The sequence below is a fragment of the Hesperophylax consimilis genome, chromosome 8, assembly GCF_061612785.1.
Source record: "Hesperophylax consimilis isolate HC1 chromosome 8, BYU_Hcon_1.0, whole genome shotgun sequence".
In the NCBI taxonomy this organism is placed as follows: domain Eukaryota; kingdom Metazoa; phylum Arthropoda; class Insecta; order Trichoptera; family Limnephilidae; genus Hesperophylax; species Hesperophylax consimilis.
Window position 1 is genome coordinate 19,782,215 of NC_142843.1, and position 16,566 is coordinate 19,798,780.

Genomic DNA, 16,566 nt, shown 5'->3' on the forward strand with positions numbered 1-16,566 from the left:
CCTAGTGAGAGGGGTAAATATTTCTATACCCTACTTACATAGATTTGCAAAAAGTAACAAATAAAAAAATAAACAGAATTTCATATCACGTCCAAATTAAGTTCATCAATCATTTCACAAATAGGTACCGCCATTATGCATTCGAAATTTTTTTTAAGAAAATGAAAATGTCGTCGATCGCGAATAGATATTTGTGGATGTGTTCAAGGGCGACATTGTTGTTTTTTTCATTAACAAAATTACCTTTTTTTCTATATTTGGTAAGATAAGGACCCGATATATTGCGCACCTCTGCGACTTGTTTTACTCCTCGGTCGAAACCGTCGAGTCGAGCAGTGAGCTCATCACGAACCGTTAGTAGGTATGATAAAATGGCTCATCGGAATTAGAAAGTTTGCCACTGCCAACAGAGTTAGTTAGAACTCCAGCCGAGACGCACTTCTCCCGAATCTGATGGCTGAGACCTCGCGGGGATGCTAATCTATATTCATGGGCAGATCTTTCCAGCCTGCCGAACGGGACCGGATTCGGGTCTGGATTACAGGGCCGCTCCACCCGCCATTATAGCCCTAAAGCAAAGTTATTTATAAAATCTGAACAAAATCGGTAAACAGTTGAAACCACTCAAAGAGTAATTGATTTTGACTAAAAGAACATATATTATTTATAACAAATATTCTCGACTGTCTTAAGTTATTCCGTCGAAAAAGCGTAATATTTTGTTTGTAAACTTGATTTTGCTACATCTGTTATATATACTTTGTGTAAAAATTTTACAAAAGCAGATTTTAGAGCATTTTGCGATGGTTATTTTGATCCCCTATTTCTGCTTCATATGCCATAGGTACTGTTACTTTTACACTAAAACGGCGCTTTACAAATAATCCGAATATTATTTTTATTATAAGTCCTTTAATCGAACAACCTGCCCACCCGTGATGTGAAATCTGTTTCTTTTTTATCCTCCCAGTCCAGTACTCATAGTGCCTACTCTTACACAATACTAATCTTCTAGACTTAGATATATTTTCAAACTCAATGAATACCTTCAGAAAGAACTTATATACACTTATAGCTGATGATCTCTTCACTTAGAGCCATTTTATCATTTCAATTTCTTTACCAATCACCTACTTATGCATTAGCTCTACAATATATGTATCTGTGCGTGCGTGTGTGTGTACATGTTTACATACAATATGCGTACAGTGTACTCATCTATGCATATATGCTTATGTGTGTGTTTGTATGTATGTATCTATGTATGTGTGTACATATATATGTGTATATATGTATGTATTTAGATGTGTGCTTGTATGCGTGTATATATGTGTGATATATTTGTAAGTATGTATGCATCTTTCTTCCTAATAATTGATTTCGATCCTCCTTGTTTTTATATACATTATTTTAATTAAATTTATTATTACTGTAACTTACCAATTGCTATTACACAAAGAATATTGAGATTAATGTTGTGCTCACGTATAATTATAAACATCATTGTAACCATTTGTAAATGTAAATTACTGTAAAAATTATGTGATGTATTTTGTTGGCGAGCCAATAAATAAATAAAATAAATTTTAAAAAATACTAGCGACAATTCATGTTTCTAGCAGACGTGTATCCATTTAATTACAAACGCATCCAGGGCCGGCGCTAGTAAAACCTCAAAAGCGCTGCATTAGGTTTTGGGTATTCATGTTTACTCCTTGGGTCCTCTGCGCCTTGGCAAGTCACCGCCCGGAGCGGACTGCTCCAACCTTGCGCCTGCAAAGTAACCTGTGACGAAACTTTTTGCTACCAAAATGGTTAAACAATAAAATTAACCGCTTCACTAGTTATTATTTAGGTAAAAAATTGTTAAGTCTAATGTTTTTCTTCAACTTCTCGATGAGTTTGGAATGATGTTCAGAATTATTTTCAAGGATTTCAACACGGTTGCACATGATTTCTAGAAATATTCCTGAATAAATATTTCGATTTAATCCCTTTTTTACTATATCAATTGATCAACAATAACTGAATCCGTCACTGCGCCCCCGACATTTAATCCTTGATGTGTTTTAAGTTAAATTTGTACTAAATGGAAAACGAATGGGCGCCACGAGCTAACTATCAAAAGGAAATCGTCTTCAATTATAATTCGCAGTGTTTTAGAAGTATATTTTGTATTTTATCACATAAGTGCAATGTTTTCGAGATTCATAAACCTAGGTTTTGTAGACCCGGTTTAAAAAAAAATAAATGTTAAATTAGTATCTACATTGAATCGATGATTTTACATAATAATAACAGGATCTAACAAATAATATGGCTTGTCAGTATGTTCATTCTAAATACAAAATTGCCCCGAAAAAAAAATAATGTTTAAAAATTTAATTTAATTTGTCACGCGTGAGTTTGCTGAAAAAATGTTTTAATTTTTTTTTATTTGGGCCGACAATTATTATTCAATGTTAACTTAATGCGAATAAAACTGAGAGTAGCTAAGATTTTCAGGAAAGACGGATTTTTAACAAATAAACCGTGTCTATGGTAAAAGCGGGAAACATTTGGGGTCGATTTTGTGGTGGAGCTTTCTAGTTCGAGTTCGAGTAAATCAAGTTCAAAGTTGGAATTGTTTAAGTCAAATTTGAAAATATCAATCATCAATAATATCAGCTGTGTTTTGGAATCCGTTGAAGCTCACGCTTTTCACATCCGGCTTCAAAAGTTTTTTTAACCCGTTGCTTAAAACAATTGAGAAATCACTAGTTTCCCATATGTAGAACAAGCCCGGACACCGTCTGTACCGTCTGCTGTAATAATAGCATTAAGTAGGTACCTAATGTAATAACCAAACACTTTTTCTGAAAAAAGCCCCTGCCCTCTAGCAATTAAACTCTTAAGATCAAGAAAAGTGTGTACTTATAGAGGAATCTAAAGGAACGCATATCAAAAGGCTTGCCAAAACATTGAGAAGTAAAATACTTGGCTTATGGCTCCCTGATATTCCCATATTTACACATTTTGCAGACGCCTATCATTCACATCTTCTCCGTCCCCTACCCCGACCCAAGCCGACGAACCACCCTCCCTCCTTCCCGGCATAATAAATCTGTCAACTTTATATTGTGTTCATTTTATTTATGGGCCAAATCAAGTTGCTTGAGCAGCGTGTGTGTGCCCCCCTTTACCCCACCTCTCCCCGCCTGCCTCATTGCCTCGGGCCTTTGTTGCCCCTGTTTACCCTAAATTTTTTGTCTTAAGGGTAGTAAATTATTTCGACTTAGACATGAATTATTTTAATGCCGGGAATTTTCATTTGAGATTCTTTTTTGCCCTGACGGAAATATTATATTTCTGAGCGCCTCATATTCATTTCCGAATAGTGATTTCATGTAGATTTTATCATCCTTTGTAGTTCATGGTAATGGGGCAATCACAGTATTTATAGAAGATCGCCCAGATCTTTACGAATTCCAAATAAAATTGATATTAATCCCCTCATTCTAAATTTCTACTGACATATTTCAGTATGCATTTCATTTATATTAGTTTTTCTTTTTATATCAGTGCCTATTATGGACTATTTAATAATATAACTTACTTATAATTCACACAATAACATACTTATAATTCACACAATAACATTCTTACGTTACCTTGAACATTTATTTATTTTTTAAGCCCTAAAAATTACCTATATAATATTTTTAAGATAATCTCTATTCAAATGCCGAGTTTAAAAGTTATTATATTCAATTCCCTCGATAGAAAAAAGAAAATTATAAAAAACATAATATCTGTTTCTGTTATTTAACATGTTATAAATATTATAAAATCACAATGTTTTTTTAAATGCTACTTAACTCAGATGTCAAGAGATTTTATATCTATTTTAAATAAGTTGTCTTTTATTAAATATTTTCACAACTGTCGCTTATGCTTTTTATTTATATTTTTTATGCTAGCCCGCTTCCTCTATCATTCGTATTTAGATACCTCCCTTTCAAATCATTTTCAATAGTCTTCTTCTTCTACTTTTCGAACGCTTATAATGAAGCTTTTTTTAAAACAATCAAATAAAAGTAATAAAATTTGGATAATTGCATATTATCATTCATAATTCAAAGTCACTGGACAACAATCCAGAAGTCAAATGTTTGGCGTTGCTTCAAATGCACTTACTTAGTTGATTGGTGTGCGATAGCTTCTCTAGTTCTGGGCAGAATATATCATGCAAAAAAACCTTCAATTCAAAAATTACCTTTATTTATTATTTTTTCAATTTAACTGTTTTGTGTGCACCTGATTTATTTAAATATTGCTTCACCTTGATCGACAATAAAACTAATTGTTCAAGTACATACCTACTTGGACAGTACAGAAAGGTTCAGGTACACGCTGATGCACACTGAAATATTACATTGCATCCAACACATCGATCAAATAATAAATTATGATTAGAAATCATTTTATTTATATTTTAAATTAACGAAGGGGTGGAGACACGGTAAATCTTAAAGCTCACTCGGGTCCCGGCCGTTAGAGGGAGGTTCTTCGATACACTCGCACTGTATTCCAACGTACTCTTTGATTGACCGCTTACAAAATTATTATTGATTACCACTGTGCAACATAAATTATTTAAACACATTTTCAAGGCGTTTTTAATTGGTTTTTCATGTAGGGTTTTGCGACATTGCAAGAACATGTGCTAAGCAATAATCGTGAAAGTTTGCGTTATTCCTAGAAGTTAATTATTTATTTTAGTTATTTGTACATTTAAAGAAAAGTAAGTAAAACATTCAGAATTGACAACTTCTTTGAAATAACGAAGCCATTTTTAGTGTCTAGAAGGAGAAATATTTTTTTTATCATACAAGGAGAAAACTTACTGATATGAATACTGTTAATTTATTATAAAGCTGGTCAAATTGTTCGTCTTCCTGTTAAAACGGGACTGCAGACCTTTAACGAATGTATTGACAGAGTTCCTAACAAAGTATAATTTAAAGCGATTTTTTATGAGGACGGCGAAACACATGTTCGTATGTTTTTTATTTTTGTTTTATGAGTCATAACACCACCATGATATTGTACACGCGATATAAATTGTTCTCCTATAATCTATCAAGCATGTACATTAATGTTTGTTTTATAATATGTTTTTATCCGTTATTCAATAATAGTCAATATGTATTCTTACTTTCCCTGATGGATAATTTAGACAAGACAACACATACTCATAATAATGTACTCTCTCTCTCTACTTATAATTATTATTATTTAGATCGATTGTTTTTTATTTTTGTTTTATGAGTCATAACACCACCATGATATTGTACACGAGATATACATTATTCTTCTTTAATCTATCAAGTATATACATTAATGTTTGTATTATAGTATGTTTTTTTCCGTTATTTTATAATACTACATTTGTATTCTTACTTACCCAATTGGCTACTTTCGATAAGAAAACACATACTCAATATAATGTACTCGCTCTCTACTTATCATTATTGCTATTATATAGATCGATTGTTTTTTTTTATTTTTGTTTTATGAGTCATAATACCACATAATGAGATATATTATAGACATAGACAAATCACACACTTACTTTCACATATTTTTGGTTCCTTGGAACGGGCAATTTGCCTAGTTTAATAATTTCGACCTGATAAGGTACAATAATCTATAATCACTAAAAATATTTTAATTATATCTTGTATCATATTGTACTGTATGTAAATCTAAAGGAATAAATAAAAATAAATACAAATATTGCTATTGACATATTGATACTGTCGCATTCCGTCATGATATTCACTAGGAAAAGAACACGTGTTCTCGATATATTCTGAATGAATAATATTATAACAGGGAATCGGCATGCTATCATTTCTTTAACAGGATCATTGTTCTCCGTATGAGACTAGTTTTTTATGAAAAAATTATACGTTCAGGATAGTGAATTAACTTTTTCAGAAAAAAAATGGTTTAAAAATAATGATTATGGTTTCGTGGTGCTGAAAATATGTCGAAAAAGTTGTGAACTTGAGATGGAAACCTGGGATCACATTTTTTTCCTAGTCTAAATAAATGCCATTTTCTGGTAACATATTTCTATCACGTTTTGTCTAATATTGCTAAAAAAACTGACGTATTATTGAAAAAAATCGATTTCCTTTAGTATTTTTTATTAAATGTTTATTAAAAAAATAATGTTACATAATTTACAGAAAATATAAAAATCATTTCACCTAATTTTATACGTAAGATGAACCACCATCGTAATTTTTATCTATATGCTCAAGTATTGTGTTTATATTTTCAGTGAGTGTTTTTTACGTGAAGTTTAAAATCTTCAATGTTATTTATATTTTGGATACCATCCGGTAACGAATTAAAAAAAATTTACTGCAAGATATTTATAGTTAAATTGCACCATTTTTTCTTTATGTTTTAGAGTTGGGAGAATTGAAAATTGTCTGAGTTTTAAAATGGTGTAATATTATTTCGAATATTATCTTTATAAATTTGTAATGTTGCATGGTAGAAATATAATATATATTTAGTTTTCAGACTTTAAATTCTTTGAATGCTGAATTATGGTTTAAATAGAATTGTTTTTAATATTATTTTTGTGCTGTGTAAAGCCGTTTTATTAGTTACACCCAACCTATAATGCCTATAAATATTCATAACTTCCTTTCCCCTGCACTTTAAATCGATGACTAAGAACACACTGAAACTTGAAATACCTTTATAAAAATATGAAAAAATAAGTCAACGAATTTCAGTAGTTGTTGTTAATTGTTTTATATTAATTTTCAATTTATAGGTACAATCTAAAGCAGCACGCGACCCGGCACTCGGGCCGCCCCTGGCCGTGCCCGGCCCCCGAATGCACTTACACCGCACGCAGCCCTTCCGAGTTGCGCGTGCACCAAACCACGCACTCTGTCGCCCGCCCCTACCGCTGCACCGAGTGCCAGTATGCAGCCAAAACAAAGAACCAGTTAGCGAGGTATTCTGTTCTTTGACTTTGGATTTTAAATCTAAGAGATGTTCTCTCACCTGGATAGCCAAACCAAACCACTCGAATCCACATACGTGGTCCTCGTCACTCTCCCTTTAAATTATACACTTACATACCATTTTTTTACGTTAGCTCTACATGCTCTGAGGAAAATAATTTCCCTCATAGCCTATGCCATCTTTAGGGATGTTATGTTTATTTATTTATTTATTTAAACGCCCATAGGGCTTTTACAGATAATAATGTACATCTTTATTTATTTTTTTTTTTTTTTAATTATACAGATCTTATATCTTATATGATAAATATATGTTATACAAAATAATATAAGAAAATATGTGGAGGGTCTTTTTAAGGAAATAAAGTAGTGGAAGTTCTGGGAAGGAAACATGAGGGGTGGGTAGGAATTCAGGCGGTCAGTGTGTCCAGGAGTGACGGACGTACGAATCCATTTCTCCCACTGTGGTGCAGGGCGATGGATCGATAGAATCCTCTTGGAGAGGTCAAAAAATCTCCTTCAACAGTGTCTCCCGGCCTGCCGTACAGTAGGTGGGCAGATGCACCTCACTGCACTCCACTGCAGGTAGCAGAAGAAGCCAGAAGCCGTTATCCATTTTCATCTCCGACCCCAGTCCATTTGCAGCCAAATATTTACTTTTGACTCCCTCTTTTGATGTATATGGCCTACGCGAATGTCTTCTCTTTAAAGACTTTCTCGTCGATACTAGCTTTAGATGCATACTCCGTCATTATTTACATGTATTTTATATCTTCCTCGCAGACACTGCAAGACACACTCCATGCGAGAGAAGAACGTGCAGTGCCCACACTGCCCCTTCAAAACGGAACAGAGGGCCCGCCTCGAGAGACACATGCGCTTGCACTCGGGCTCCAAGCCCTTTGCCTGTCGATACTGCTCTTATACCTGTAATAACTTGGTAAGGAAAATGTTCCTAACTCATCAGACATCTCTCCTATCAGCCTAAAACGTGGAACCGAACATTGACCTTCAATCATGCACCTTATCATCTCTGACATTTATTTAATTATCGTTCTTTGTTTTGCCTAGAACAACCTATGTTAATCTATAACGTGAATTGTGTCATTGACCCTTGATCCAGACTCTCCCCGTTGGAACTACATAGGAACTTTTCAAAGTTTCTTTTACCTTGTGGTTAAGATGCTCTCACCTGGTCTTCCCTTGTTCTTATAAATATTTCACGCAAGAACGACTATTCAAACGACATTCTTCTATAAATATTGAAGAACATTTGCATCAATTCAGGTAGGTGACTCGCTAAGTGTGGGTAAATTTCCAGGATATCGACCGTAAAGAACAAATACAAGCAGCAGTAACGCTGGCAATCGGCTGAATAACTTCGCAACCGAGGAATGAGATGAGTGCCAATATTCATTAAACAGCTGCCTCATTAATTATGAACCCTTCAAGGTAATGGTAGAAGCAGAGAGCGTGGTGCCAGTTAAATCTCAAGGAACGGGTTCGTCACAGCGAGGACTCCTCGCCACGCCAACTTGGCCGCTCGGAGACGTGATATACGAAAATGAACGGCCATCTTAACGAGCTTTTTGGCCGAGATTTGCGCGGATCAGTTTTTGCAGACGGCTCGTTGGCGGCATTATGTATCGCTTATTGCTTTTGTTCCCCCTTATATATTACTTTATGTCCTATCGGAAATAATATTTTCCGGATGGCAATATTTCCTTAATGAGAATCGTGCCTGCACCAAAAATACTCGCGGGCCTCCTTCAAGCAGTATAGTGCTTAGTTCTGCATGTGTGTTATCTATTCGATCGACTGTGATTTTTTGCGGAAAATCTCGCTGGTTTATTATTGGGCTGTTTACTGTTCACGCACTTTTCTCAAAATATGAACATTATTTTCTTACCGTGTTATTTAATCAGTACGTATATTGAGTACGTTTTTTTATTGATTTCAAATAATAAAATTCTGCTGATTCATGGGTTAGAGCCATGGGTCAAGCTGAATATAAAGCGAATAGAAAATTTGACAAATCAAGAATAAAAATTTGGCTAAAAGAGATTAATAAAAAAAACTATCAAAAAAACATTAAAACCGAAGTAGAAAACTAACAAAACAGAAATGAATAACGTAAGCTCGCCTCAGCACAAGTCACCCTAGTGACCCTAGGAGGACTAAAAAATACAAATTACTATACACATATTTAATATCATATTTTGTATGTACATCTTTTAATATAATTAAAAAATTTAAAAATAAAATAGAGATTCTTATAAAATTTCAACAAGTTTCTTGCAGTTCTCATAAATCGTCTAACTAGTATTCCCTATTTGTGAGAAAATATCGAAATTCATAAGGTCTTATTAAAAACGTGTTTTAAATTGTACACAGCTGATAATAACCATTAGTGTATGGTTGTTGATCAGTTACGTAAAATTTACAAAAACAAATGTAATGGGGTAAATGTTAAACCATATTCATAAAATAAAAATTTTAAAAACCACCCGTGTAGGTAGGCACCTAATCTAATTTTGCTGCTACCATTCTAGAATATTTCCTCCTAGGGTACTTCCTTTCTCCCACAATATAGGTATGTACTATAGTGATATTTTTTTGGAATAAGATGTTCAGATATTTTGATCCACCAAATTTCAATTTTAAAATATCCTCGTTCGATTAAAAAACAGCATAACTGCGTTGGGAGAATAAAAATCCTGACTCCGATATTCGCCTCGGATTGATGTTATATTTTCCTCACACTTTCGTCGTGATAAATCGCACCCTAAGAACCAAGAAGTATCTCCCAACGCCGCTGCCGTGATGCGATTCTCGCACGTTCCTAGTAGGTAATCTCAGCTCTCAGTGTTGTCTTCAATGGCTGCTGTGACGACCACGGATGGTTCATATGAGATCCGGCCTTATTTATGGCTAGCTGGTTGGTTTTTCAGTACACAGCGGGACGCGGCTTGCCACATTAATTCAGCGCATAATAAACATATCGACGCCGCAGACAGCGAGACGTGCGGAATCTTTAACGCATCTGCAGGAAACTTCACGCGATATTCGCATGCCGAACACCGGGTTTATACCGCGTCATGCGTTATCGGTACTAACTACGAACACCGCGCACCGTGCTGAACGGCGCTAAATAAATCATCGATGTTTTGAACACAGCATTTAGAATTTTTAAGCACGAAGAAAAATAAATTAGTGTACGATTTGGGCGAAAGGGATACATACCACCTACTAGAATTATTATAATCTACGTAATAGACACCTTGCTACCTTTTTAGTTAAAAGTTGGAAACCATTCATTTGTCAGTTGAGGGGATATAAGGGATGGGATATTAAAACCAATGTAAAAAAATACTACTTACATGAATTGGAGGAAAAATATAGGTAGGTTAATTGACATCACTTTAGGTAGGCGACACATTACTCTATACACATCATGGCTCGGCCTATTTCAGCAAATCGCTCGCCATGCACTACCTATGGGAATGTATGGCGAGCAATATACTGAAATAGGCCAAACCACGAAATTATATTCTGGCGATGCGCGGAATTCGTCCAAGAAGAATAAAAAATATTTATAGATAGGTACTACCTACTATAAGTCAATGTATAGGTACCACCCAAGGTTCGTAGAAAAATTATTTAACGTACGTTTTCTATGGGCCTCGAGTACTACCTGTTCATTAACTTAACTTACGTACGTGTCCCCAGAGTTGCCATACACTATTCTTGTTGCTGACGTCAAAATTACACAACCGAACAATTTGATGCCGCGGGGTGGAGGGAAGATGTATGAAAAATACCAAAGCCTACTTAATTTTTTTGATGCGACTGATGAGACAAGGAATGGGATATCCTTGTCTCATCTACCAGACCGATGCTCGACGCTAAAGTGGTGGACTTTAGTATTTATTTTTTGAGTATTCGGTGAGACAAGGAATGAAATAAGTCATTGAAAAATTAAGTAGGTTTTGGCATTTTTCATACATCCCTTACCCCGCGGTTTGAAATTGTTCTCGAAAAGCTCGGTCCAGAGCCAGGTGTTAGTTATCCAATAAATGGTTCCCGGGGCGGCGGTACCCATACCTGCCTCCCAAATTGGACGGCAGGTATGGTTATGCAGTACATTCTACATTGAATTGACCTTTTTTATTAATAATTTTTCTGGTACATACATTGGTATAATTTTACAATAAAGGAAACACATTTTTAATATAAACAATTAAAAAGTAAAAAAATAATACATTTAGCAGATTAACCAAAAAAATCCCACATAGGCATCGCAAGTTCGTGGGTATACTTGTGCTTATTAACAGTTAAAATTTTACTCACATACATACATTATCTTTGTAGAAGATTAGAAAATAAAATTGAAAACATAAAAAATCAGTGTTTACAGAATTACAATTAAAAAGACATGATTGAAAAATATAAAAATAAAATTAAATTAAAAATGTTAAGTTACATCAGGTCAGATGTTACAGCAGGTCGGATGTTACGGCAAGTAAATGTTTGTATCAATGGTATTTATCCAAGACTTTATTACATTTTTATATTTTTTATAGGAGGATTTATTTTTACATTGAATTTCTGTAGTCTTATAGAGAGCATTATACATTTTTGGTGTTATAAAATACGCATGTCTTTGCGAAAGTCTGGTTTTACGCAGTGGAACTTTAAAAACATTATTTAACCTATTACTAAATCGGTTTTCATTTTTTGTAAAAAGGGTATTTCGAGCAAATATATATTTTAAACATTGTAAACAGTATTTTTTTCTAATCTCAAACAATTTTGCTTCTTGGAATAATGGCAGGGAGGGGTAGTTCATATCTTTATGCAACAATATCTTTATTATTATTTTTTGCGTTGTTTCTAGCGGCTTAACATGCGTATTATACACGCCTAAATTAAAGTTAAATACCTAAGTTTATTTACGAGCTTTTGTATGTGATCTGTCCATTTGAGTTGGCTGTCTATTATAATACCTTATTAGTATTTAACTGTATTCGCCATATTCATTTCTGTACAGTTAGAGCATGAGACAGGATTTCAAGTATTTTTGTGAAACCTTATATTTAAGGGAGATAAGGGTGCCGCCTTTTTGCCATTATAAAATGGAATATAAAGAGTTTTTTTCACAATTAAGGGTTAGAAGGTTTTGATTGAGCCATTCTTTGACAATGGATGTGCACTTATTTGCACTGTCGGAGACTTCGTCCAAGGATTTACCATGAACGGTAATTGCAGTATCGTCCGCATACGAGAATAGCTTTCCCGGTATACTAATATTACATAGGTCATTAATATAGATTAGGAACAATAACGGACCGATAACTGTTCCTTGCGGAACCCCGTCTCACAGATGCAAGATTACTAATGTTTGCACCAGTTTTGGTAGATTGTCTGCGATCAAGTAAATAGTTTGTTAAAAGCGACAAACATTTATTTTTAATTCCTATGTTGTTAAGTTTTCTAATTAGTTTATTATGATTAACGGTATCGAAAGCCTTTTTTAAGTCTAAAAAGATTGTTATATTTCTCATATTTGAGTCGAGATTGGTGTATAATTTTTTTGTTAGATTAAATAAAGCATCATTGGTTTGGGGACAATGCATTAGATTCTAGAAACACTAATACTTGTGTCTTTATAATTTTTTCTAATATCTTTGCAAGTTGAGATATCAGCGATATTGGTCTGTAATTGTCAAGTTTAGTGATCTATCCAGATGTATGTATTGGTACAATGTTTGAGAGTTTAAATGCATTTGGGAAAATGTTTTTTTCAAAGCAGGAATTAAAAATGTATTGCAGAGGCATGGAAATGTGTTGTTTAATAGATTTGATTGTGAGCTTAATTCAACAGGACCATTTGCTGTATTTGAGTTAAGTGTGTCAATGTGTATTATAATTTCAGATTCAGTTACCCGTTTAAATTGGGATAAGTTAGGAGTATTTTCAGAGTGGTTGTTCATTTGTGTGAGTTCGTGTATAGTGTTTTGAAATTAGGGATTGTTATTTATTAAATCTGTGGCAACATTTGTAAAAATTCGTTGAATTTATTCGCAATTTTTCCCATGTCCGTTATTACTTTTTTATCGTGTATTACAATTTTTTTGGGGAATGTTTTTATTTTATGTGTTCTATTTATTATTTCATCTATGACTTGCCACGTTTTTTTAGAATCATTTTCAGAATTTTGCAGTTGTTTTGTATAATAGTCTTGTTTACATTTCTTCATAAGAATGTTAAAAAAATTTCTATAAATAATGTATTGCTTTCTTAAATTTCCATTAGTTGGTACACCCCTGGCCATGCAGTATTTCTCATGATTTTAGTAAATTTTGTATAATTAATTCCTGTGTTGGCTTGCAATTATCAATCCACGCGTGATCCATGGTTTTTTTGTGTTTTCTTCTAGGTATTGGTTTTGGTTCTAGACTATTCTTGATATTATTATTTAATATCGTGTAGAAGGTGTTTAGTGATTGATTTGGGTCATCATTGGATAAAACTTGGTTCCAAGTTTCTTTTTCTAGAGAATTTTTTAGTGTTTGGAAATTAATTTAATTTTTTTTTACTTGTTGGTCTTTGGTTATGTGATGAGATTTTAAGGTACTATGACCAAAGAATGATACCACCATAATATCTTGTTTAAGTTTACGCTACACTATGGTGGATTTCGGCAGTTTTCTCGTTTTTTTAATATTTTATATCAAAATATCCCTTTGTAATAAAAAAAATGTCACGTTAAAAACCGATTTAAATATCTGAAAAGAAAATTTGTTCATTTTTTCTCAAAAATACAGCCTTCTTAAATTTATAATTTTTATTTCAGGAAAACCTCAGGAAGCACGTTCTGTCGAGAAACAAACACAAAAACAAATTCCTTTACGAATGTGAACACTGCATGACGCCAGAACTCTACAGAAGCAATTTCGCCAAGGAGTTTAGTGGCCATCTGTCATCGGTACATCAATCTTTGTATCCGGACAGAAAGCTGACCAACATATACGTTGCCAATTATTTAAAAAAAATTGAAGAAATAACCATTGGTGGATCCATAGACAGGTATAATAATATTGAACTTTTTTTAGCAATCGTTTTGTATAACGCCATCTAGCAGTAAGAAGGTGAACTAACTTTGAATGACTAAGGTAAGGTTGCCAGATAAACTTTTCTCGTGGTTAAGGTTAAACGCAACGCTCGTTGTATTCTACGTCTTCACAGATGGCGTTAATTAATTAATTTTGTTTAAATACGCTTTTGCAAGGTATTGCAATATATATATATATACGCAATCTGAATATATGGTTTTGACTGTATAAAAACTCAACTAACCAAGGTAAACAATGCCAAGTGTTTGCCAAAAATGTGGCTTAAATAAATTAAGGTTGTAGTGGGTAAAACACGTTAAATAAAAACACTTAAAGCTATGCACTACATGGTGTAACATTTTGAATCGGAAATTCCCCGCTAACACACCAGCTGTTCACCAAAACGTGGCTATTATTTTATTTTGCGAAGGAACAAAGGCACAAATATTCAAATTTCTTTTTTATATTCTAAAGAATTTAATTTCCTACATTATACAACAAAACCATAACCGAAAATGGGTTCGTAAGTAGGAGATTTTGAACATTAAAGCAGTTTTCATAGGCCTTATACATTATTTTTTTCTGGGCTTATAAAGACTTATCTAAAAAATACTCGATTATTTCAAAGGCCAGGATGTATTCTACTCGCAGTATTTAATTAAAGCATCTGAAACATTTCTAGGCGACCAAATTTTCAAACCAAAAACACATGTTTTTGCATTACTACGATAGTGCATGGCCTTAATATGGAAACATATAAACCGCTTACTGCAGTTTAAATGAATCCACCTAGATTGCGCTGTTTATTCCACATTTTTAGATTCTATAAGTTTGGTACATTATGACAAGCGATTGCTCAAAACGTTTTGGCAAACTTGCCATAATGTACTAAAAATCACTCGAGTGGATAATGTTGTTGGTGCAAAAAGGTTTTTTAATATATTTTAATTAGCGCAAATCAATGAACTTTTTACCTATGAACACTTAGGCTCGGTGAGGGTTCGAACCACCTGAACCCCCTAGACCAGGGCTGTCCAAACCACGGCCCCCGTTTAGATTATTGCGGCCCATTGAACCTTTTTTTAACCGACTTCAAAAAAAAGTCCGGAAACAGGAATTGATTTTTTTAAGCTCCTCGCTGAACGTTTCCCGAAACTGACGAATTTCGGGCAAAAAATGGGCTCGATGATGGGCAGTACCTACCTTTGTGAAAGTGCATATTCAACAATGAAGTTTATTAAATCGAAATACAGGTCTTCATTGACAGATACTTCACTTAAACATGCACTGCGCCTAGCTACCACTAGTATTGAGGTTGATGTTGACAGAATTGTAAAAGACAAATTAATGAAAAAGTAGATAATAAAATAACGATATTACGTATTATTACCAGTATTTTATTTTTATAAATATTTTGCGGCCCACCAATGTATTTAGTCTTTTTTATTGGCCCTGGGTCCCATCTAGTTTGGACACCCCTGCCCTAGACTACCCTTATATTCACCCTTGAATGTGAAGATTATAAATTGTCTTACCTTGACTTTGAGTTTTTTATAATATGGATAAAAGCCACTTAGAAAAAAGGCTTACAAAACAGGAAAGAAAATAAAAAGTACCTAACTAGAAGATATGATTTTATAACCACCAGTTTAAAAGCATATATTTCTTGTTTCACAGCATTCACAAAATTGTAATGTTTCCTTTTTTTACAGTATTTCAGACCAACCAAATCCATTGACGATGAGGTACAACCCTGTCTATGGTCTTGAAACTGACGAAGTTGAGAAAATGGACAATATGGATGTTGAAATTGACAATGTGGAACAAGTGAATGTGTCTGGTGTGCTGGATTTCCCCACTGAAGGCTGCTACAGCGTCACTGAATCTGGAGTTCTCGTACCCTACGAAAACTTTTAACTCTAGACCTGCTCACATACCTCTACATGTTTTCTATCGAAGTAATCTTATGTACAACTTGACATACTTAACCTGATCTATTCGGCTGTTGCATGTGATCCATCGGCATTTGCAAATTTATATCAACACCCACACACAGTCAGTATACATGATAATATGAACAAAATTCAATTATCAGACACTTCTGCACATTTGACATGTTTTTTTGGTTTATCGGCTGGCTACTGCTACAAATGATATGGCAAAATCCCAAAATCATGCAGTCTTGATAATAACCTGGCCGTGGGGAATGACCCAACATGCAATACAAGAAATGTGATTTGACAGTTAAGAACACCACATAATTATTTTTTTCATATATCCCGAGATATATTCTCGTTTAGCATTGTATAAACACCATTAAGAGCTTGTGGAATTACAGTTGTATTATAAAAACAAAAATATTATATCGCCTTGTGACAACTTTGTTCTACAAATAGTAAATAATGTATAAAGCACTT

At 33.9% G+C, this 16,566-nt stretch overlaps 1 protein-coding gene across 1 annotated transcript in view; it reads left to right on the plus strand.

The window, feature by feature from the left end:
- Window positions 1-16,563, plus strand: part of LOC149421682 (zinc finger Y-chromosomal protein) — a 46,261-nt gene extending 29,698 nt beyond the window's left edge. Inside the window, exons 3-6 of the mRNA XM_089634309.1 lie at window positions 6,839-7,024; window positions 7,818-7,974; window positions 13,891-14,123; window positions 15,862-16,563. Of these exons, the coding sequence (XP_089490435.1) occupies window positions 6,839-7,024; window positions 7,818-7,974; window positions 13,891-14,123; window positions 15,862-16,066 (781 nt within the window). The 3' untranslated portion in view covers window positions 16,067-16,563. The remainder of the gene's footprint in view (window positions 1-6,838; window positions 7,025-7,817; window positions 7,975-13,890; window positions 14,124-15,861) is intronic.
- Window positions 16,564-16,566: the final 3 nt, after the last annotated feature.